The 23,662-nt window shown below is 39.9% G+C and overlaps 3 protein-coding genes across 3 annotated transcripts; all 3 read left to right on the top strand.

Annotated features, from left to right (window-relative positions):
- Nucleotides 1-10,972: 10,972 nt before the first annotated feature.
- Nucleotides 10,973-12,504, top strand: LOC121775450 (G-type lectin S-receptor-like serine/threonine-protein kinase SD1-13). Its single transcript, XM_042172532.1, has 3 exons — nt 10,973-12,230; nt 12,307-12,401; nt 12,493-12,504. Exons 1-3 carry the CDS (start codon nt 10,973-10,975, stop codon nt 12,502-12,504), a joined length of 1,365 nt encoding a protein of 454 aa, XP_042028466.1.
- Nucleotides 12,505-12,597: 93 nt separating this feature from the next.
- LOC121775449 (G-type lectin S-receptor-like serine/threonine-protein kinase At1g11330) lies at nt 12,598-18,447 on the top strand. Its single transcript, XM_042172531.1, has 12 exons — nt 12,598-12,695; nt 12,762-12,972; nt 13,076-13,304; nt 13,379-13,466; nt 13,605-13,872; nt 15,515-16,699; nt 16,782-16,889; nt 16,989-17,191; nt 17,281-17,491; nt 17,560-17,803; nt 17,876-18,026; nt 18,107-18,447. The coding sequence occupies exons 1-12, from the start codon at nt 12,621-12,623 to the stop codon at nt 18,410-18,412; spliced, it is 3,279 nt and encodes a 1,092-aa protein (XP_042028465.1). The 5' UTR covers nt 12,598-12,620; the 3' UTR covers nt 18,413-18,447.
- A 1,817-nt stretch (nt 18,448-20,264) lies between these two features.
- LOC121775447 (G-type lectin S-receptor-like serine/threonine-protein kinase At1g11300) lies at nt 20,265-23,227 on the top strand. The gene is made up of 7 exons (XM_042172529.1): nt 20,265-21,528; nt 21,611-21,718; nt 21,795-21,997; nt 22,098-22,308; nt 22,386-22,629; nt 22,695-22,845; nt 22,922-23,227. The coding sequence occupies exons 1-7, from the start codon at nt 20,265-20,267 to the stop codon at nt 23,225-23,227; spliced, it is 2,487 nt and encodes an 828-aa protein (XP_042028463.1).
- The last annotated feature ends 435 nt before the right edge of the window (nt 23,228-23,662 follow it).

Raw genomic sequence — 23,662 nt, 5'->3', positions numbered from 1 at the left:
GAATTGTGGAATCTTGTATCTTCCTTGGAAGCTTGGACTCACAATTGTCTTTAATACATGATCTAAAAGAAGGGGATCAGCCTTTAAGGAACAATATACCTCAGTAACATTAGTAAGAGACAACACGCACATAACCCTAGGACCGAACTAGACACAAGAACAATAAAAATAAGAAAGCACATAACCCTAGGACCGAACTAGACACAAGACTGACCGGACCTTGTCTCTTACAAATAGAACTTCTTGAGGTTGGAAATATGCCATGTTCGGGGTACTTGTTCTCCTGACATGTGAGTCAATTTATAAGACCCTTTTCCCAGGACTTCTGACACCCGATACGGACCTTCCCATGTGGGTTCAAGTTTGCCCAGCTTTTCTGCTCGGCTTACTTCATTGTTTCTCAATACGAGATCTCCCACTTGAAACTGCAGCTTTTTCACCCTTTGGTTATAATACCGGGTTACTTGCTCCTTGTACTTGGCTTCTTTTATGAAGGCCAATTCTCTTCTTTCTTCGGCAAGATCTAGTTCGGCTCTCAGTCCGTCGTCATTCAGTTCTGTTGAGAAATTAAGAGTTCGGGGGCTGGGTATGCCGATCTCAACCGGAATTACGGCTTCAGTGCCGTACACTAGACTGTACGGAGTTTCACCGTTGGAGGTTTTTGGTGTAGTTCGGTAAGACCATAGGACTTGAGGAAGATTTTCTACCCATTGTCCTTTGGCTTGTTCTAACCGAGTTTTTAATCCTTTCACCAAAGTACGGTTTGTTACTTCCGTTTGTCCGTTTGCTTGTGGGTGAGAGACCGAAGTGAACCGCTGTTGAATATTCAACTCTTGGCACCAATTCTTGAATGTTTTGTCAGTAAACTGAGTCCCATTATCCGAAATGAGGATATGGGGTATGCCAAATCGGCAAACTATGTTCTTCCAGACAAAACCTAATGCCTTTGAGCTTGTTATCGTAGCTAATGGTTCAGCCTCCACCCACTTTGTGAAGTAATCCACGGCAACGATCAAGAATTTCATTTGCTGGGGAGCTTGTGGTAGTGGTCCTACTATGTCTATGCCCCATTGCATAAAAGGCCAAGGGCTTTGCATAGCACATAGATCGGTCTGCGGCGTCCTTGTGATATTTGCATGGATTTGGCATTTCGTACATTTCTTAACTAGCTGTGCTGCTTCTTGTACCAAAGTTGGCCAATAATATCTCCATCTCAGAACTTTTTTAGCTAATGTTCTAGCTCCGATGTGGCTACCGCAAGATCCTTCATGAACTTCTCTAAGGATGTAATCCGTCTCTTCTGGTCCTACACATCGCAATAACGGTTGAAGGTAGGACTTTCTATATAGGACTCCTTCATGAAGTTCATACCGACGTGCTCGGCATGTGATTTTCCTTGCTTCTCTCTTATCCTCGGGCAGTTGTCCTTGATCTAGATACTTTAATATTGGCGTCATCCAGTTTGGTGAACTGGTTACTGAGTGTACTTCAGCTTCATCAATGCTTCTGTGCGGTAATTCCTCCACCTTTGAGCTCGGATATAAGGCCAACTTACTTAAAGTATCTGCTCGGCTATTTTCCGCTCTGGGAATGCGGATTATCCGAAAATAAGAGAAATTTCGGCTAATACTTTGCGCTTTGTCCAAGTATTTTTTCATCCTTTCATCACGGGCTTCACTTGTACCCAGCATGTGATTCACTATGACTTGTGAATCACAATGAATTTTGAGAGATTTGACAAGTAGACGTTGCGCTAACTGAAGTCCGGCAAGAAGGGCTTCGTATTCGGCTTCGTTATTAGTGGTTGGGAATAAGAACCGAAGTGAATAAGTTACTTCGTGTCCGTCGGGAGCGATAAGTAGAATACCAGCTCCACTTCCTGTCTTATTCGAAGCTCCATCTACGAATCCAATCCAAAAGTCCGTCGGCTCTACTTCGGGTTTCTGGGGCTGTGTTAGTTCGTCATTGGTAGGATTTTTCTGTTCGGCAATAATAGGGATTGCCTGATCGAACTTTGCCTCTACAAGAAAATCTGCCAAGGCTTGTCCCTTGATGGCTTTCCGAGGTAGATATTCTATTGAATGTTCTCCCAACTCTATGGCCCACTTGGCAATTCTGCCCGATGCTTCGGGCTTAGTCAAAACTTGCCGAAGTGGAAGATCGGTTAAGACGCACACTTTGTGAGCATAGAAATATGGCCGCAGTCTCCTTGCTGCATTTACTAATGACAGAGCAATTTTTTCCAGAGGTTGATACCTTGTTTCGGGACCTCTTAATGCTCGGCTTGTAAAGTAGATAGGACGCTGCTTTAGGCCTTCTTCTCGCACAAGCACCGCGCTAATGGTTTGATCTGATGCTGCTAAATATAAGAATATCACTTCGGCATCTGTTGGAGCAGAGAGAGTAGGAAGTTCGGTTAAATAACTTTTGAGTTCGTCAAAAGCCTTTTTCTGTTCGGCTCCCCACTCAAACTTTGGTGCCTTCTTCAAAACATTGAAGAACGGCATTTGCTTTTCGGCTGCTTGGGAAAGGAATCTATTCAGTGCGGCTAGACATCCAGTTAGCCTTTGCACATCATGTATGGACTTCGGCATTGCCATGTTCTGAACAACTTGAACCTTTAGGGGATTTGCCTTGAGTCCTTCCTTTGAAACCCAACAACCCAGAAATTTTCCCGAATCTACCAAAAAGGTACATTTTTGGGGATTGAGTTTGAGGTTGGCTTTTTTGAGCACGTCGAGAGTGGATTTGAGATTGTTTTCGTACTCCGAAGTGCTTCTGCTTTTAACAACTATGTCGTCAACATATACTTCAACCTCTTTTCCGATCAGGTGCCGAAATAGCTTATCTACCATCCTTTGATATGTGGCTCCGGCATTCTTTAAACCAAATGGCATCTTTTTATAAGCAAAAATACCGAAGTCAGTAATGAAAGCCGTTTTTGAAGCATCATTCTCATCCATTAAAACTTGGTGGTATCCTTTATACAAATCAAGAAAACAGAAAATTTCGAAGCCTATCAGAGCTTCTACTTTTTTATCTATGTTGGGAAGGGGGGTAGCAATCTTTAGGACAGTGCTTATTTAGATCCGTAAAATCTATGCACATCCGCCATCCTCCTTCTTTTTTCTTGATCATCACAGGATTGGCCACCCAAGAAGGATATTTTACTTCAAATAATACACCCGCTTTCAGCAATTGGCGGACTTCGTCATGGATGACTTGATTTCTTTCTGCCGCAAAGAGTCTTTGCTTCTGTTTTATAGGCCGGACTGAAGGATCAATATTTAACCGATGTGTAATTACCTCGGGAGACACTCCAGTCATGTCCAACGGAGACCACGCAAAGACATCTTTGTACTCTTTGAGGAGCTGGATGGTCTTTTCCCGGAGTAGAGGTGTTCCCGCGAAACCGATCTTGACCGTTCTGGATGGATCATCTTCGTATAACTGAACTTTCATCGAGTTCGGCTCCGGTGTGACTTCGTTCATTTCGCCTGCCTCTGACTCCGGCTGCTGTGATTGCTATGCTTGATGGTGCCGATCTGATTGTTCGGCACTTTTAAGCGCAATCTGCAAACATTCTTTTGCTCTCTTTTGATCACCTCGGATGACTGCTATCCCTCCTTTAGTGGGGATCTTGATTGTGAGATGATAAGTAGAGCAAATGGCCCGAACTGTGTTGAGCCAGTCTCTTCCCAGTATAATGTTATACGGGGATCGAGCTTTTACCACAAAAAACTCGATCACCGTACTGGAGCTAGTAGGCGCTCTTCCTACCGTAATCAGAAGGCTGATAATACCTTCAGGGCGGGTGTCCTCCTGGGCGAAACTTTTCAGAGGAATTGGGGCCGGACTGAGCCGAGCTGGATCCACTTCCAGCTTATCAAAACATTCTTTAAAAAGAATGCTAACCGACGCTCCTGTATCCACAAACACTCTGTGGATCAGTTTGTTTGCCACTCCGGATTGAATGACAATAGCGTCTTGATGAGGAGAAATGGCCGGGACGGGATCTGCATCTGAAAATGTAATTACTTCCTCCTTCTTCAGCCTTTTATGTGTTGGCTCCTCTCGATTGAAGCCTCTGCGCTCTGATTTTAGAGACGATTTAGTCTTCCCGGCTGGGAGAGCGTCAATAGTCTGGATTACTCCATCATATTGCGGCTCGTCATCGTCTTCGGGATCCTGTTGCCTTTTAGGATCCTGAGGAGCGCAGTTCGCACTTCTCTGTTTCTTATTCTTTTTCGGCGGCTTGCTTTGGTATTTTTTTAACGTCCCTGCTTTCACAAGAACATCAATATCTGCTGCCAAATTTCGGCACTCCTCGGTATCATGACCGTGGTCTTGATGGAAGGAGCAATATTTATCCTGACTTCGGCGCGTGGCCGATTTCGTCATCGACTTTGGTTTTTCGAACATATCAGAATGCAGTTCGAAAATTTCCGCTCTCGACTTGTTCAATGGTACGAACTGAGCGGGTGGTTTCTCAGGATTGAGACGTGGTCCCAATCTGTCTTGTACCGGTGCCCTTTGAATTCTTTCAAAAGGAGTTCGGCGAGGATGTCCCTGATTGCTATGATCGGGCTTCCTCTTGTCTCCTCTGGAAGAGCTGTCTAAAGACCGTTTTCGACGGTCTGCCTCATCAGCACGAGAAAACTGGTCCGCAATGTCCCACATCTCTTGAGCTGTTTGCGGACTGCATTCAACGAGCTTTCTGTAGAGAGCTCCTGGCAGAATTCCATTTTGGAATGCCGAAATGACAAGTAGATCATTGAGATCATCTACTTGTAGGCATTCCTTGTGGAATCGTGTCATGAAGTCGCTAATCTTTTCATCACGACCTTGACGTATAGAAAGCAGCTGAGCCGAAGTGATTCGGGTTTCTGCTTTCTGGAAGAACCTCCTATGAAAAGCATCCATTAGATCTCTGTAAGATCTAATGCTGCCTTGAGGGAGGCTATCAAACCACCTTCTTGCGTTCCCGATGAGCAGCTCGGGAAACAGCTTACACATATGAACCTCATTGAGACCTTGGTTCGCCATATTATACTGATAGCGTCCCAGGAAATCATGACGATCCACTAACCCGTCATAAGTCACTGACGGAGTTCGGTAATTCTGTGGCAACGGAGTTCTGGTGATATCATCCGAAAATGGAGTCTTCAGCGCTCCATACATAGCGAATCCGACATCTCTACGGTATGGTGGAGATGGAGTTCTCCTGTGATTTCGGTAACAAGGAGGAGAAGGAATATATCGGTGGTGAGGATTCTTTCTCCTGGAAGATACGGCACTACTGCGGTAGTGACTTTCATATCTGGAGTGGGAGGGAGAATCCGCCGTTTTCTTCTCCGGCTTCTGGCTCTTTTGCAGGAATGTTAAGAACTCATCCTGCTTCTCAGCCAAGAACAACTTGACAGCCTCATTCAAAGCGAGCTGCTGGGGAGGCTCGGTGCGATGACTTTTTGAGTGGTTTGTTCTTTCACCGTGAGAACTGGAGGCAGATTTCTCCCGAGGCTGTTTTCCGGACCTACGGGCTGGACTAGCTTCCTCACGTTCATCACGGACAGAAGTATGGGTATTATGTGATCTGGTACGCATTTTTTGGTGGAAGAGGATCAAAAACTCGCTTTTATCACAGTTTTGGTTTTCTGTCGTTTCCCACAGACGGCGCCAGTGATGATGTGGCGAATTTTTGATGGGAATAAATGCAAGTAATAAACGATCACAACACGGAAAATTACGTGGTTCGATTTACTGAGGTAAATCTACGTCCACGGGAAGAAGAGAGGGCAAATTTGTATTGCTTGGTCTCGCTTACAGATTACAATACTGATTTGCTATAAGATTCATGATCTAGAGAGCTTAACCTTCGTCTATCTGATCTAAGTTCTATTTATACATTCGAACTAAGATCGTGGTTTGCAGGTTGATAACTGCTTAATACCACTAAATAGATCGTGGGTGTAATGGAGGTCGTGGAGATCCTGCATGGGTCCACTATCTCCTTGTTCGGTCGAATACTGAGACCGAACTGCTGAACTTTGCCGATCAGCTTTTGCCGATCTGAGAGTTGAGCTCGATTGGTCGGCTTTTACCGAGCTATAGGCTGTGACCGAACTCTTTGGTTGTGCCGAAGCTTTTGCCGATCTGAGAGTTGAGCTCGATTGGTCGGCTTTTACCGAGCTATAGGCTGTGACCGAACTCTTTGGTTGTGCCGAACTGATACTCTTTCTTGGGTTTTGGGCTGATGGGCCGTCACTGCTATTGGGCTCGCAATTATTGTTTAGTTGTGTAGTTCGTATCCCATCAGTGTTCGAGGATCATTTTCCGGCGATGGTGGGGGCGGAGGGGTTCATGGATGAGCTGTGCAAAGGGTTTGAGCTGGCTGCTCATGGATTCCCACAAACAGATGATCACATTCACCAGCTTGAAGAAGAATGCTGCGGTGCTGGGATTTGAAGATGATGATGAGCTGCTGCGCTCTATGTTGGAGGAAGGAGATTTGGACGGCGATGGGTGTCTCAATCAGATGGAATTTTGTGTTTTGATGCTGAGATTGAGCCCCATCTCATGGATCATGCTGCCCATATTTTGTTTCGATTACCTTACCTCACTTTTTTTATTTTTTATTTTTTTATTTTTCTTTTCCATTTAGATTATATTAATTAATGTTTTTTTACAAAATTAATACTTCATATTGCATTAATTCTTTTCATTTAGTTTTCTTGAGGGCATCCGCAGTGGTGCGGATGTCCATGCGAAATTCCCCGAGGAATTCTCACTGCCACGTCATAAAGACTTCCCACTGCTCTGCCACGTCATAAAGACTTCCCTCTGCTCTGCCACGTCATAAGGACTTCCCACTGCACAGTGGCGGAATTCCCGACGGAATTCCCGCATTAAAAAAATTCACAAATTCACAAATTAACCAATTTCCGGAAGTAAATAATTTACGGAATTAAAATTTCGACGCGAATACGGAGAAAACGAACACACTTTATTTTTTAAAAAACATACTTCATTAAAAAAATACATAATTAAATAAAAAAAGTACATTATTTTTAAAATAAAAACCGGCTCGTTAAAACAAGTGGTGCGAATGAAATGAAGTTCAACGAGACGTATTTATAGAAAATAAAAAAAAAATTAAATGCAGAAATCAGAATTCCGTGCGGAATTCCGTGACAGTCCACGCAATGGCGGACGTCAGGACGGAATTCCGCGCTGAATTCCGCGGAAGGGTGCGGATCTACGACGTCCTCATGCGAATTCCGTATCCGCGCTTGTGTGGCCTAATGGCGGACGTCCGCCACGGAATTCCGCCAAATCCGTGGGAATTCCGCGTCGAAGTCCGCCATTGCGGATGCTCTAAAATCTGCACCAAATCAAAATAAATATCGCTGCGACATTATTAATCACAATTAACTTTCTTTTTCATTGCTTCTTTGCTAGTTCTTCTGTTAATATTTTCGTGAATTGTGTGTAAGTTTTTAACTTACTTTAATTTGATGATTTTTGATAGAACAAAATTACTTTCTTAAGTAAAGAGAAGGTTGATGATTTATCACTCTAGCTAGGAAGTAGGAAAACTCGGTGTTTTTGTTTGGTAAAATTGTAAATAAATCAAGAGATGGTTTATTCGTAAAATTGGCAAAAAATTAATAAAGTGATCTAGTATTATGTTATAGTGTTAGACTGTACATATTCAGGGCTTGCTTAATCATAAAGGTATAATTAAGTGTCCATGATACGTATTCTTATTTTCTTGCATAATAATCATGGAGTATATGTAATGAATTATAGTTCGGACATAACGTCCATCGGCGTGTTTATCTTATACTATGAGGTAGGATCAAATTAAAAGACCTTTTTTTAATAAACCAAGATTTCAAAAATTAATTATTATGCATACACATAAAAAAAACTAAATTTCAATGTTATTCTCGATCAAGTTTTTTCCGTCGCAAAGGAGAAAAATGAAGTCGTTTTGAGAAAGGGGCGAGAATGTGGAGAGGATTGTGTTGAGAAAAGGGAGAAGATGTTTTTTTAGAATACGTCTGAAAATTGGAACATAAATATTAATAACCAAAATTAACTAAATCCTGGCTAAGTTTTTACACAAAATGTGGTAGGACAAATATCCATATGCTAATCCTGATTAATATTGATGGCAGGTATATGGGGAATTTTTGTGACTTTGTCAGGCAGCAGTATTATGCTCTTATAACCTTAATATTAGTATTTAAATAAAATATTCTACATTGTTCTTTTACAAAAAATACATAGTGTGCTTTTCATTGATGGGCCACACCTTAGATTAAAAAGCCCATTAACTGATTAGTACCCCTTATTAAATACACACTGGTGCTTATCGTTGATGGGCCACACTCTTCATTCATTTCATGTTTTTGTATCTATTATTGTTTTACGTTTAATCATTTTATTAGTCCATAAATTCAACTAGGATATTAATTGAATATTCTCTATAATCTTTTTGAGTTAAGATGAATTTATTTTTTAATTACTTTCTTAACTTAAATATAAAATATAAAATTGAAGTTGAATATTTAATTAATATAAAATGGGTAAGAAGTTAAAGGGTAAGATCCATAAATAGTGTAAGAAAGTAGTAGTAGTATTCCATCCATTACATCGTAGTTGAGACATTTTTTTTCGGTATGGAGATTAAGATGTATTAAATAAAAAAGTAAACTACCCTAATAGTCCGCGATCTTGTCGAAAAATACACCAATGATCCCTACAAATTTTTTATAGCATTTTTGGTCCATTAAAACCACATTTTTTTGTACCTGTCGATCTTTTATACCCATCTGCATTCGAAAAATCCCTGAAATGTCATGGAGGACATTTTGGTCTTTGAAAATCACACTTTTGGTACCTCTTCAGTCTTGCAATTTTTTTGGACATATATAAAAGCACCTTTTCGGGCAAACAAATTTATATTTCCGGTACAAGTTGATTTTATATTTATACAACAAAAATATTTTCTTTTAAATTATAATTCACTTAAATTTTTTCAATAATTACTTGAATGACATATAGATTGAGCTTTATAATAAAAAGTTACTTTAGTTTAATTTAATATTTTTATTAAAAATGTTGCTCGCAAGAGTTCACTTTAATTTACGTTATAGTAAATTAAATTTTAATTATTATGCTTAAAAAATATTTTTTCACTATCCCAAGGCGGGGAGACGAAGGAAGAGATAGTTCGATGCATTCAGATAGGGCTTCTTTGTGTGCAAGAATATCCCAAGGATAGACCTTCCATTGAAATGGTGCTGTCGATGCTGAGTCGTGATATTGTGGAGCTGCCACTCCCCAAGCAGCCCGTGTTTGCTGAGAATGGTTCGACTCCAGGATCTGGATCAACAAACCAAAATGTCTTCTCAAATAACGAACTCACTCTCAGTGTTCTTGATGGAAGATGAATCTATTTCCGATTGTATCGTTATATTATCTTTTATGAGCCCAATACCGTAAGTCACATTCGGCACAACAACACAAAGGCAACACAGGCCGTCCTCAGCCTTTACGTGAATATATATGTTTAATTTCATGTCATCAAATTTATCTATATTAGTATCTTTCATGTAATAGGTCATAGTTTAGTCAAGCAGTTTAAGCTTGTTCTCCGATTTTTTTTGTTGGTTCTTTCTCGGGAATATTTATGTTTATGATTTAAGTAGTGATTAAAATAATTTATAAATACCTGTAAGTATGTAAGTGTTAGATACTCCCTCCGTCCCGGGCTACTCGCTCATTTCCTTTTCGGCTCGGAGATTAAGGAATGAGTGTATAGGAAAGTCAAAAATGACGGCTGTAGGTGAAATTTTTTACTAAAAATGGAAAGAGTGCAAGTAACTTGGGACGCCCAGAAAGGAAATAAGTGTGAGTAGTGCGGGACGGAGGGAGTATTATTATATAATTATGAAAATAAAAAGAAACGATAAGTAAGTATTCATTGAGGAGCTTGATGTATATAATATTAGTATGAGGTTACGTTCGTCTTAGCTAATAGATGTGGTACTAGTGTAGTATAGCAATAACATTGAGTGCACTATTTTGATGTGTTAGAGCCTTAGAGGAGTATTGATTTTTCGCAGTCCTACACATTGTTTTGCGAGAAATGACCTCACTCGTCTCTAACTGAGCTTGAAGGTTGGCAATTTTGAATACAATACATGTTTCGTTGACCCAACAATATTTTTATTTAAATACTCCCTCCGTTCCTAATAATTCATCACCATTTGACTCAGTATAAATTTTAAGAAATATTAATAGAAAGTGGGTTGAAAAAATTAGTGATATGTGGGTCCTTCTTTTATATACTGGTTTATAATAAAATGTTAGTGAGAATGAGTTACTTGAATGTGTGATCCACTACAAAAAATGATACTCCCTCCGTCCCACAAGAATATGCATTCTTTTCTTTTTAGTCTGTCCCACAAGAATATGCACTTTCTAATTTTGAAAAGTCTTTTCTCTCTAATGAGGTGAGACACATTCTCCACTAACAATACTTCAATTACTTTTTCTCTCTACTTCTCTATTACTTTATCAATTTTACATTAAAACCCTTGCCGAACTCAAAGTGTATATTCTCCGGGGACGGAGGGAGTAAAAGTGAAAGGAAACAAATTTTTAGAGATTGACCTAAATGGAAATAGGTGATAATTTTTTAGGGATGGAGGGAGTACTTGTTATTCCTATCAATAAGGTGCATTCAATGATCCAAAGTCCCAACCGTTCCATCCAATCCTATCTTGTCCCAAGGGGCATCGGAAATTCAGCAAAACAGACTTCGTCTGTATTTATGTTAAGCTAACTGCACGTGTAACTTTGACAAGGCTATCAAATACGAGCAGTGATGTTATATTTTGTATAAAGCCACTTCATTGCCACCCATCAATATCATAACCCCATTCCTTCCCGTAGTCGTAAAATGGCAACTGGAATCGCTCAAATCTTTATTCACAAATCAATTCTTCTTCTTATAATCATCCAAAGTGTTGCATGTTTGAGCATAGAAACAGACACCATTTCAACCGGTGTAGTCATCAAAGATCCACAAACCATCACATCCCAAAAACAGATATTCAAACTAGGATTCTTCACACCTCCAAACACCACCAACCGCTACTTAGGCATCTTCTTCACCTTCTCCCAAGAAACAGTGATTTGGGTCGCCAACAGAGACACACCCCTCACTGATTCTTCGGGCTCCGTTACTCTCTCCCGAGACGGAAATATCGTCTTCTTGGACGGGACTACTAATCAAACCGTCTGGTCCACCAACACCTCTCCCGTCATAAAGTCAACCGCCCAACTCCTCGACACTGGCAATCTCGTCTTGCGGGAAGAGGCCACGGGAGACGTATTATGGGAGTCGTTCTCAGAGCCTACGGATGTGATTGTGCCAGGCATGACGCTGAGCCAGAACGTCAAGACAGGGAAGATGGTGGCGCTGTCGGCATGGAAGAACGCCTCTGATCCCGAGCTAGGGAGCTTCACCGCCGGCCTTGAAGCACAGAGCATCCCACAGCTTGCCACGTGGGATGGGGGGAGGCTGCACTGGAGGAGCGGGCCGTGGAACGGCCTCATCTTTCTCGGGATAAAAGAGATGTTCTACGCCTACTTGGACGGCTTCACTCAAGTGACTAACGACAGCGCGGGAAATTTCTTCTACTCAAAGCCGCAGGAGAATGTGTACATAACGGCCAGCGTGAATTCCACGGGACATGTGCTTCGGAACGTGTGGAATGGCGTGGCGAAGCGATGGGAAGTGGGATGGAGTGCTCCAGAAAATGAATGTGATGTTTATGGAAAGTGCGGGGAGTTTGGTAGCTGTAATGTCATGCAATCTCCTATCTGCACTTGTTTGAGAGGGTTTGAACCAGAAAAAGAGGAAGAATGGGGGAGAGGGAATTGGACTAATGGTTGTAGGAGGAAGAATCAGTTGCAATGTGGAGGGGATGGATTTTTGATGTTGCAGCATATGAAGGTTCCAGACTTTGCTCAACCCTTGCCTTCGAGGGATCAAGACGAGTGTCGGACCAGATGTATGGGGAACTGCTCATGCATAGCTTATGCTTATGATGGTAACATTGGTTGTATGTTTTGGAGTGATACCTTGATTGACACTCAGGACTTTGGTGATGTTGGTGTTGATCTCTACGTTCGTCTCTCTGCTTCTGAATTCGGTAATCTCCCTCACAAAAATTGCTACTTATTCCTCTTGTTGACAGGATTGAAATGATCAGTCTGTTGTATATACAGGTAGCCACAAGGGAAGAAAGCTTTACATCATAATTCCTGTAACTGTGAGTTTTGTTTGTATATCTGTCATGATCATCATTGTTTGGTGGCTGATGGTAAAGAGAAGAGGTGATTTCACTATTAATCTATGTCACAATATTTTGCTTCATGTCACTCTTGTAGTGATATCGTTCTTTGTCAAATCAGGAGACAGAGTGAGAGACACGAGTATCGTTGAAGCAGGCCAAATGTTCACGACGGATTCAACTGCAATCGTACTTAGAAATGAGACGAAGGAGGTTAATATCGGTGAGTTGCCAAAGTTCACTTTCGAGATGCTTGCTAAAGCAACAAACTGGTTCCACGAAGATAATCTTCTTGGAAGGGGTGGTTTTGGTCCTGTTTACAAGGTATGCTTTTTACAAGTTCAGCGTAATCCAATGGCAAGATCAGATCCTCAATATGTATTTTGGTAGGGAATTCTGGCAAACGGGAAAGAAATTGCTGTAAAGAGACTATCAGCAGACTCCGGACAAGGAATGCAAGAATTCATGAATGAAGTGATTCTGATTTCTAAACTCCAACACAGGAATCTTGTCAAACTGCTGGGAGGTTGTGTTGACAAAGAGGAGAAGATTCTGATATATGAATACATGCCAAACAAAAGCTTGGATGCTTGTCTCTTTGGTCAGTTCAACACATCCCATTGTTTCTATGCATTTAAAAGCATTTTCAGAAGCAAAGTTTTCATAGTATTAGTATATATTTTGAACAGGTACTACAAATCCAGCAAAGAAGTTGTTAGATTGGAATATGCGTTACAACATTATCGAAGGCATTGCGCGAGGCATCCTTTACCTTCACAGAGACTCAAGACTAAGGATCATTCACAGAGACCTAAAGCCAAGTAATGTTCTGCTAGACAAGGACTGGAATCCAAAAATCTCAGATTTTGGGATGGCAAGAATATTCGGAGGCAATGAAGATCATGGAAGTACTACAAGAGTCGTGGGAACATAGTAAGTGACCTTAATTAGTTATCATGCTATGAATAAGCTAATAACGTTTGCTAAACGATAAGATGATTTTATAGCGGATATATGGCGCCAGAATATGGAATGGAAGGCAGATTTTCTGAAAAATCTGATGTATACAGCTTCGGAGTGCTGATATTGGAGATTATAAAAGGGAAAAAGAATACACACTATTTCAATGATGAATGGTCCTTGAGCCTTATTGGATATGTATGCACTTGTTAACTTTGTCATAATCTTTTGAAACCAACTCTGGTTGTTTAGCAACTTATCTTTGAATTTCAGGCTTGGAAAATGTGGAGTGAGGGTAACGGTTTGAGTTTCGTGGAGGAAAGCATCGCAAACGGGGAGAACGAGGAAGAGATGGTTCGATGCATTCAGATAGGGCTACTTTGTGTGCAAGAAAAACCCAAGGATAGACCTTCCATTGAAGTCGTTCTGTCGATGCTGAGTCGTGATATCGTGGAGCTGGCAATGCCGAACCAGCCAGCGTTTTCGGAAAATGGTTCGACAACAGGCCCTAGTGGATCAACATACCAAAATGTCTTCTCCAGTAATGAGCTCACTCTTAGTGGTCTTGATGGAAGATGAATCTATTTCTGATTGTATTGATAGTACTATATATCTTATACGAGCGTGAGTCACACAAGCGCAAAGTTATTTTGTTTTAAAAGTTTCTATTTTACACAATGACATGTAGTAGTGAAAAGATGCAATAGAGAGGCACAATAATTTTAAGAAACATAGTGGAATTAGTTATGCCATAATGTATTCCTAGATTTACAAGAGTTGAAATTAGTGCAAATTATGCAAGTCGGAATGGTGATTGACTCTAGGATAGTGATAAAATGCAAACTATAAATATTGTATAAATTCTAAATTATGATCTGAAATATTAAAAATGTCAACAGATGACAAAATAACATCAATAAAAAATGTCAAAACAATTTCAACACAGCATCAACCATAACCATTGACATTTTTTGTTGATATTATTTTATTATCTATTGATATTTTTTAACAGTTAAAATTATAGTTTGGATTTGTATAATATTTACGTTTTGCATTTGATCACGTCCCTGGCCCTGCAAGTTAATCTTTCCCTTTCTCCCCACTTTCCACATCGCATTAGGTGAGAATCACAAATTCTAATCAATTCATTAAACTTTTAAAAATAGCTAATTATTTTAATTTTGCATGATTTGGAAGCCAAATTTATGACTTTTTGCGTATATCGATAGCAAAAAATAATTACTTTTAGTGTGAAAATAAATATAAAATTAGGCTAAAATATTATAACCTCCAAAGTCCAAACCAACAATATTTTCCTCCGAAATCTAAATCAATGAAACAAACGAGAAAAAGTCAAAGTTAGCTACTTCCTCCATCCTATAAAAATAGAGATGTTGGAGACCGTTTTAATACGAAATTAATACAAAAAGAAAAAAGTGATTGAAGTGTTGTTAATGGAAAATGAAAATAAGAGAAGTATTTTTTTAAAATAACTTGACAAAAATTTGTGATTTTTTAAAACTTCAATTCGGAGTACTAATTAATGTTCCGAACAAGCCCAAGCGAAAATTCCTCCAAATTAAATATGAACTCTGATCAATCAGTATCACCTACGTATTTTTAAAAGGTATATTCAGATATGAACTACAAATAATCTCACTCAAACTGATCTCACGGTCGGCCATTTTGAATACAATACAACTTCATTTCGTTGACCCTTCCATATTTCTATTTCGAATATTATTTCATACTCCCTCCATCTCACGTTAATTGAGGTATTTTTTTTCGACATGTGATTTAAGGAAGTCATGTTTAGTGAGTTAAATAAAGTAAATGAGAGAATATAGTAAAAGAAAAAATAAAATATGCGAGATTAGATGTTTTGTTTTTAGTCAAAAAAGGAAATGATTCAAATGAATAACCCAAAAAAAAATGTGACTCAAGTAATCTGGGATGGAGGGAATATATCTATACATAGTCAATGATTCTAGTACCAACAATTCCATCCAATCCTAGGTAGTACCAGGGCTAAGGTCAACGAGAACGACAGTTCAGCAAAATAGACTTCATTTGTTTTCATTTAAAGCTATCAAGCCCATTGCTCCTTAGACGTAAAATGACAGTTGTTAAATCAATTCTTCTTCTTCTTCTTATCATCCAAATTGTTGCATGTTTGAGCATAGAAAATGACACCATTTCAACCGGTGTAGTGATCAAAGATCCACAATCCATCACATCCCAAAAACAGATATTCAAACTAGGATTCTTCACACCTCCAAACACCACCAACCGCTACTTAGGCATCTCCTTCACCTTCTCCCAAGAAACCGTGGTTTGGGTTGCCAACAGAGACACACCCCTCACTGATTCTTCGGGCTCCGTTACTCTCTCCCGAGACGGAAATATCGTCGTCTTGGACGGGACTACTAATCAAACCGTCTGGTCCACCAACATCACCACCACCACCTCTCCCGTCATAAACTCAACCGCCCAACTCCTCGACACTGGCAATCTCGTCTTGCGGGAAGAGGACACGGGAGACGTATTATGGGAGTCGTTCTCGGAGCCTACGGATGTGATTGTGCCAGGCATGACGCTGAGCCAGAACGTCAAGACAGGGAAGATGGTGGCGCTGTCGGCGTGGAAAAACGCCTCTGATCCCCAGCTAGGGAGGTTCACCGCCGGCCTAGACGCATTTAGCATCCCGCAGCTTGCCACCTGGGATGAGGGGAGGCCACACTGGAGGAGCGGGCCGTGGAATGGCCTCATCTTTCTCGGGATAAAGGAGATGTTCTATGCCTACTTGGATGGTTTCACTCAAGTGACTAATGACAGCGCGGGAAATTTCTTCTACTCAAAGCCGCAGGAGAATGTGTACATAACGGCCAGCGTGAACTCAACGGGGCATGTGCTTAGGAAGGTGTGGGATGGGGTGGCGAAGAGATGGAACGTGGAATGGACCGCTCCTGAAAATGAATGCGATGTTTATGGAAAGTGTGGGGCGTTTGGTAGCTGTAATGTCGTGAAATCTCCTATTTGCACTTGTTTGAGAGGATTTGAACCAGGAAATGAGGATGAATGGAGGAGAGGGAATTGGACTAATGGTTGTAGGAGGAGGAAGCAGTTGCAATGTGGAGGAGATGGATTTGAGAGGCTGCGGTATATGAAGGTTCCTGACTTTGCTAAGCCCTTGCCTTCTAGGGTTCAAGACGAGTGTCGAACCACATGTCTAAGAAACTGCTCCTGTATAGCTTATGCTTATGATGGTAACATTGGTTGTATGTTTTGGAGTGATACCTTGATTGACACTCAGGACTTTGGTAGTGTTGGTGTTGACCTCTACATTCGCCTCTCTGCTTCTGAATTTGGTAATTTCCTTCACAATTTTTACTAGTTAATGATATTAGTATCAAGGTTGAACGAATTGAAATGATCTGTTTCTGTATGCAGATGGTCACAAGGAGAGAAAGTTGTACATCATAATTGGAGTAGCTGTGGGTTTTGTTTGCATATCTATTCTGATGTTTATTGCTTGGTGGTTTATAGTGAAAAGGAAAGGTGATTGGCCTATTGATATACAATCACTTTTTGACACAATAAGTATATTTTGCTGCATCTTACTCTAGAAATGATCATGTTCTTTGTCAAATGAATCAGGGAGCCAAGCGCAAGATTCGATTATTTTGGAAGCAGGACAGATGTTCACGACGGATTCAACTGCAATCGTACTTAGAAATGAATCAAATGAAGTTAATATTGGTGAGTTGCCAAAGTTCACTTTTAAGATGCTTGCTAAAGCAACAAACCAGTTCCATGAAGATAATCTTCTTGGAAGGGGTGGTTTCGGTCCTGTTTACAAGGTATGACTTTACATCGTACTCAATTCTGCATATTTGAACCCATTGAATGACAATACCATATGTTGTTTGATGTGTGTTTTGGCATGCAGGGAGTTCTGGCAAACGGGAAAGAAATCGCTGTAAAGAGACTATCAGCAGACTCCGGACAAGGAATGCAAGAATTCATGAATGAAGTAATTGTGATATCCAAACTCCAACACAAGAATCTTGTCAAACTGCTGGGAGGCTGTGTTGAGAAAGAAGAGAAGATTCTGATATACGAATACATGCCAAACAAAAGCTTAGATGCTTGTCTCTTCGGTCAGTTCATTGTTCCTATCCATTTTAAAGCATTTTCAGCAGCAAAGTTTTCATAATGATTTGAACAGGTCCTATAAATCCAACAAAGAAGTTGTTAGATTGGAATATGCGTTCCAGCATTATCGAGGGCATTGCACGAGGCATCCTTTACCTTCACAGAGACTCAAGACTAAGGATCATTCACAGAGACCTTAAGCCAAGTAATGTTCTGCTAGACCAAGATTGGAATCCAAAAATCTCGGATTTTGGGATGGCAAGAATATTCGGAGGCAATGAAGAGCATGGAAATACTGCAAGAGTCGTGGGAACGTAGTAAGTGGATATTCATCAGTTATATATCATCCTGAGAATAAACGCTTGCTTTGCTAATAAGATAATTAACAGCGGATACATGGCGCCAGAATACGGAATGGGAGGCAGATTTTCTGAAAAATCGGATTTATACAGCTTCGGAGTGCTGATATTGGAGATTATAAAAGGAAAAAAGAATACACACTATTTCAATGATGAATTGTCCTTGAGGCTTATTGGATATGTAAGCACTTGTAAACTTCCACATACTATTGTTGAAACTAATTCTTGTTAGTTGGGGAGTAATTTATGTTTGTGTTTCAGGCGTGGAAAATGTGGAATGAGGGTAACGGTTTGAGTTTCGTGGAGGAAAGCATCGCAAATAGGGAGACGGAGGAAGAGATAATTCGATGCATTCAGATTGGGCTACTTTGTGTCCAAGAAAATCCCAAGGATAGACCTTCCGTTGAAATCGTTCTGTCGATGCTGAGTGGTGATATCGTGGAGCTACCAGTGCCGAACCAGCCAGCGTTTTCGGAAAATGGTTCGACAACAGGCCCTAGTGGATCAACACACCAAAATGTCTTCTCCAGTAATGAACTCACTCTTAGTGTGCTTGATGGAAGATGAATCTATTCTAGACTATCATTAAATTATCCTCTCTATACAATTTGATTTCCTAAAGCTATTGCCTATCTGTATTGTTTTTCCACTTATAAGACTAAATTTGTATTTTGTTACTATTATACTTTTGTTTATGGATCTATTTCGAATATCAATCTTTAATTAGTAGGATAAACCATGTTCTACAATCCTTCTAGAAAATAGAATATCATGGTTCAGATTTACTAGTGGGAATAGGAGAAAGCATAGCTCAAAGGTCATCATCGTCCGTGAAATTACCATAAGTTATTAACATCAAGAAAAGAAAAACAAAAGTAAATATATTAACAGAGAAATGGTGACTAGAAAATTTACTAGTGGTTTCACATGAACAATTATCAAAATTTCAAACCATCTTTGTCCATTTATATACAATACAAAAAAAAAAAGCATACAAAATTGTGCTCGGAAATAATTCAGCGTCGCGGAGAGTGCTCAGTGCTCACAATACCTTCTGACAAGATTCTTTCAGAGAACACTTTATATTACGATTTCCGAGCACATTTTTTTATTTTCGACGACTTTGGTGCTCCAAAAAGACTTTTTTGTAGTAAAATATCCCTTTTCAACTAACTTTCTCTATTTCGATCCCCATTTTCACTATAACAATCGGAACCAATAATTTCGAAACCATCATATAACAATCTCTAAATATCAAGTGGACAGATAGAGATTTTTATGATTTTATTTGTTTATATGCAAAATTATAGCCCCATTTAAATAAGAAAATGCCGTATCATTCGGTGGCATTATGTTTCAAATATGGAATATCAAAGTGCATGGGATTATTTATATTACGTATAATAAAATTCATATTTTTTCTTGCCCTAAATGGAAGTTCTCTTACCGTGTAAAAATTAATTGGGCATCGGCCCTACACGTGGATAAAAATGATGCTTTTTTTCTAACTTGAATACTAAGATTGACTAAAGTCCTAAGTCCAAGTCGCCGGCGGCTACTTCAAATCTTCACTAATTTTATCTTTCAAACAATCAAAATGAGTGATTAATGCGTGAACGTAGATTTCGATTAATCTTTGTCCACAATTAAAATGACCCCGTTTTATATTTTTGGAGCGAGACATATCTCTACTAACAATACTTAATCGCTTTTTCTTTTTATCTCTCACTTATTTTACTAATTGTGAATTAAAACCCGTGTCCCTTCAAGGGCATAGAAAATTTAAAATGTGTCTTACATTCCACTAATTTTTCTAAGGGTTAATAGTCATTTAAATCATGAAATTTGACAAATTCTGGTCTGTCTGTCACATGATGTTTTAAAATAGAGTATTAAATTATGAAGTTTCAAATTTTTTCAACTCTTCCCATCTACATATGCATATCGTTTTTTTTATGATGTTCAAAACGACGTATTTCATAAAAATAATTATTTGTTCTTTTAGTTTTTTTTATGAAAGAATATTGTTTTAATCACCGTCAAAAGACGATGTTAAACATAAATGACTATTAACCCTATTTTCTACTATTTGAGGCAATAAGAATTTTGATGTTCCTAAAGTTTGGTCAAATTCCAATTTACTCAATTAACCCAAACTTTAGGAAGCGCATTTTGACTATTAACTCAAACTTTAATATTCCAATTTTAAAATTCTTATTGCTAGCATTTTCCAATTTAAAATGACTATTAACCCTATTTTTCTATTCCACTATATTCACAAAGTCAAATAATATTTTCAAAAGTTATACCAAGTAAAAAAGTTAGAACGAGAGAGTAGTAGTAGTACTGTAGTCTATAAATAGTGGTAACACGAGTCACCATAATTATAAGCCCATTACTTCCCATGCATTTTCCTACAATGTCTCAAATAATCACTCAGTTCTTTGTTCATACATCAATACTTGTTCTAATTCTCCAAAGCACTGTATGTTTGAGCTTACAAAATGACACAATTTCAGTCGGTGTGGTGATCAGAGATCCAGAAACCATTACATCAGCAAAGCAGAACTACATATTGAGATTCTTCTCTCCTCCAAACACCACCAACCGCTACGTAGGAATCTCCTTCTCCTTGTCGGAAGAAACCGTGATATGGGTCGCCAACAGAGACACACCCCTCACCGATTCTTCCGGCGCCATTACTCTGTCTCAAGACGGCAATCTCGTCGTCTTGGACGGGACTAATCAAACCATCTGGTCGACTAATCTCACAACCTCTCAGTCTCCGATCAATCCAGTCGTCCAAATCCTGGACACTGGCAATCTCGTCTTGCGGGAAGAGGACTCTGGAGACACGCTGTGGGAGTCTTTCTCACATCCTACGGATGTTCTGATGCAGGGAATGGTGTTAAGCCAGAATGTAAAGACTGGGAAGCAGGTCCTGCTGACAGCGTGGAAAAACGCCACCGATCCCGCCATAGGGAGCTTCAGGGGGGGCATAGAAGTCATGAATGGAATCCCACAGCTTGTCACCAGGAACGAGGGGCGGCCGCACTGGAGGAGCGGGCAGTGGAACGGCCTGATTTTTTTTGGGTTAAAGATAATGTTCGGCTCTTTCTTAGAAGGCTTCCTTCAAGTGAAGAATGATAGTGTTGGGAATTTCTTCTATTCGACACCGCCGATGAATGTTTTTTTTACAGTCACATTGAATTCTTCGGGTACAACGACTCGGAAGGTGTGGGATGGCGTGGCGAAGAGATGGAACGTGCTAGAGTCATATCCTGAAAACGAGTGTGATGTTTACGGAAAGTGTGGGCCATTTGGTATCTGCAATGTCTTGCAATCGACTATTTGTAGTTGCTTGAGAGGGTTTGAACCAGCAAATGAGGAAGAATGGGGGAGAGGGAATTGGACTAATGGTTGTAGGAGGAAGAGCCGGTTGGGATGTGGAGACGATGGATTTGAGAGGGTGCGGTATATGAAGGTTCCGGACTTTGCTCAACCCTTTCCTTCTAGGGTTCTAGACGAGTGTCGGACCAGATGTATGGGGAACTGCTCATGCATTGCTTATGCTTATGATGGTAACATTGGTTGTATGTTTTGGAGTGATACCTTGATTGACACTCAGGACTTTGGTGATGTTGGTGTTGATCTCTACGTTCGTCTCTCTGCTTCTGAATTCGGTAATTTCCTTCTCAGTTTTTACTAGTTAATGATATTAGTATCAAGGTAAAATGAATTGAAACCATCTCTTTGTCTATACAGATAGCCAGAAGGAGAGGAAGTTGTACATCATAATTGGAGTTGTTGTGGGTTTTGTTTGCGTATCAATTATGATGTTTATTGCTTGGTGGTTGATAGTGAAGAGGAAAGGTGACTTTTGACACAATGAGTAAATATTGCTGCATCTCACTGTTGAATTGGTCATGTTCTTTGTCAAATGAATCAGGCAGCAAAGCGCAAGATTCAATTATTTTGGAAGCAGGACAGATGTTTACAACGGATTCAACTGCAATCATACTTAAAAATGAATCAAATGAAATTAATATTGGTGAGTTGCCAAAGTTCACTTTTAAGATGCTTGCTAAAGCGACCAACCAGTTCCGTGTAACTAATCTTCTTGGAAGGGGTGGTTTTGGTCCTGTTTACAAGGTACTTACGATTTTACAGTTTGACGTAATACTAAATTCTACTACATGTTTGAACCCATTGAATGACAATACCATATGCTGTTTGATGTGTGTTTTGGCAGGGAGTTCTGGCAAACGGGAAAGAAATCGCTGTGAAGAGACTATCAACAGACTCTGGACAAGGCATGCAAGAATTCATGAATGAAGTGATTGTGATTTCCAAACTCCAACACAGGAATCTTGTGAAACTGCTGGGAGGTTGTGTTGAGAAAGAAGAAAAGATTCTAATATATGAATACATGCCAAACAAAAGCTTGGAAGCTTGTCTCTTTGGTCAGTTCAACAATCTTCATACACATGTAAAAACATGTTCAACAACAAAGTTTTCATAATATATATATTTTGAACAGGTTCTGTGAATCCAACAAAGAAGTTGTTAGATTGGAATATGCGTTCTAGCATTATCGAGGGCATTGGGAGAGGCATTTTGTACCTTCATAGAGATTCCAGATTAAGGATCATTCACAGAGATCTCAAGCCAAGTAATGTTCTGCTTGACCAAGACTGGAATCCAAAAATCTCGGATTTTGGGATGGCAAGAATATTTGGAGGCAATGAAGAGCATGGAAGTACTGCAAGAGTCGTGGGAACATAGTAAGTTGATATATCATCCTGATAATAACGTGTATGTTTTACTAACATGGTTAGTAATTATACAGTGGATACATGGCGCCGGAATATGGAATGGAAGGCAGATTTTCTGAAAAATCTGATGTATACAGCTTTGGAGTGCTGATTCTGGAGATTATAAAAGGAAAAAAGAATACACACTATTTCAATGATGAATTGTCCTTGGGTCTCATAGGATGTGTAAGCACTAGTCAAATTTTTTGTAATAGTTTGAAACTAATCCTGATAATTAAATAAGTTAATGTTTGAATTTCAGGCATGGAAAATGTGGAATGAGAGTAACGGCTTGAGTTTCGTTGAGGAAAGCATTGCAAGTAGGGAGACGGAGGAAGAGATGGTTCGATGTATTCAGATAGGGCTGTTGTGTGTCGAAGAATCACCAAACGATAGACCTCTGATCCAAACAGTTCTGTCAATGTTGAGTGGTGAAATTGTGAAGCTGCCAGTGCCCAAACAGCCAGTGTTTGCAGAAAATGGTTCGAACTCAGCCCCCAATGGATCAACACAACAATATGTCTTCTCCAATAACGAGCTCACTCTTAGTGTGCTTGATGGACGATGAATATACTTCCAGACTTTATCATTATATTGTATAATAAAACTAAATGAATATTAACACAGAAATGAGAAGAAAAGTACATATATTAACAGCGACAGGGTCACTTGAAAGAGTTGTCAATATTTTTAAACTTACATAAACATTATATAAGAGCATACATATCTCCTAGTGGTGTCTCATGACTAGTGTTGCCCACGGTTCCAAAACCGGCGGTTCCCGTTCGGAACCGCCGGTTCCGGTTTGGTCAAAGTCGGAACCGGAACCGAACCGTGAGGCTATTTCACGGTTCCGGTTCCGGTTCGAAAACCGCCGGTTCCGGTTCCGGTTCGGAACCGCCGGTTTTCCGGCGGTTTACACGGTTCCGGTTCGAAAACCGGCGGTTTCGCGGTTCGATTTTTTTTTAAAATTTGAAATTTGGACTTATACAATAAATTGAAA

Source organism: Salvia splendens, chromosome 17 (genome assembly GCF_004379255.2).
Source record: "Salvia splendens isolate huo1 chromosome 17, SspV2, whole genome shotgun sequence".
NCBI classification, from domain to species: Eukaryota; Viridiplantae; Streptophyta; class Magnoliopsida; order Lamiales; family Lamiaceae; genus Salvia; species Salvia splendens.
The sequence above is the reverse complement of the archived record's forward strand: the minus strand, read 5'-3'. Positions and strand labels throughout refer to the sequence as shown.

What these genes read in the sequence shown, in the direction of transcription:
- LOC121775447 (XM_042172529.1), top strand. Translation starts at nt 20,265, where the DNA reads ATGTCTCAAATAATCACTCAGTTCTTTGTTCATACATCAATACTTGTT. An exon ending in GTTGATAGTGAAGAGGAAAG is followed by an intron (nt 21,719 to 21,794) that starts GTGACTTTTGAC and finishes CAAATGAATCAG; the next exon opens with GCAGCAAAGCGCAAGATTCA. An exon ending in CCTTGGGTCTCATAGGATGT is followed by an intron (nt 22,846 to 22,921) that starts GTAAGCACTAGT and finishes TTTGAATTTCAG; the next exon opens with GCATGGAAAATGTGGAATGA.
- LOC121775449 (XM_042172531.1), top strand. Translation starts at nt 12,621, where the DNA reads ATGCTTGCTAAAGCAACAAACTGGTTCCACGAAGATAATCTTCTTGGA. An exon ending in CTTGGATGCTTGTCTCTTTG is followed by an intron (nt 12,973 to 13,075) that starts GTCAGTTCAACA and finishes CTACAAATCCAG; the next exon opens with CAAAGAAGTTGTTAGATTGG. An exon ending in CCTTGAGGCTTATTGGATAT is followed by an intron (nt 18,027 to 18,106) that starts GTAAGCACTTGT and finishes TTTGTGTTTCAG; the next exon opens with GCGTGGAAAATGTGGAATGA.
- LOC121775450 (XM_042172532.1), top strand. Translation starts at nt 10,973, where the DNA reads ATGGCAACTGGAATCGCTCAAATCTTTATTCACAAATCAATTCTTCTT. An exon ending in TCTCTCTGCTTCTGAATTCG is followed by an intron (nt 12,231 to 12,306) that starts GTAATCTCCCTC and finishes TTGTATATACAG; the next exon opens with GTAGCCACAAGGGAAGAAAG.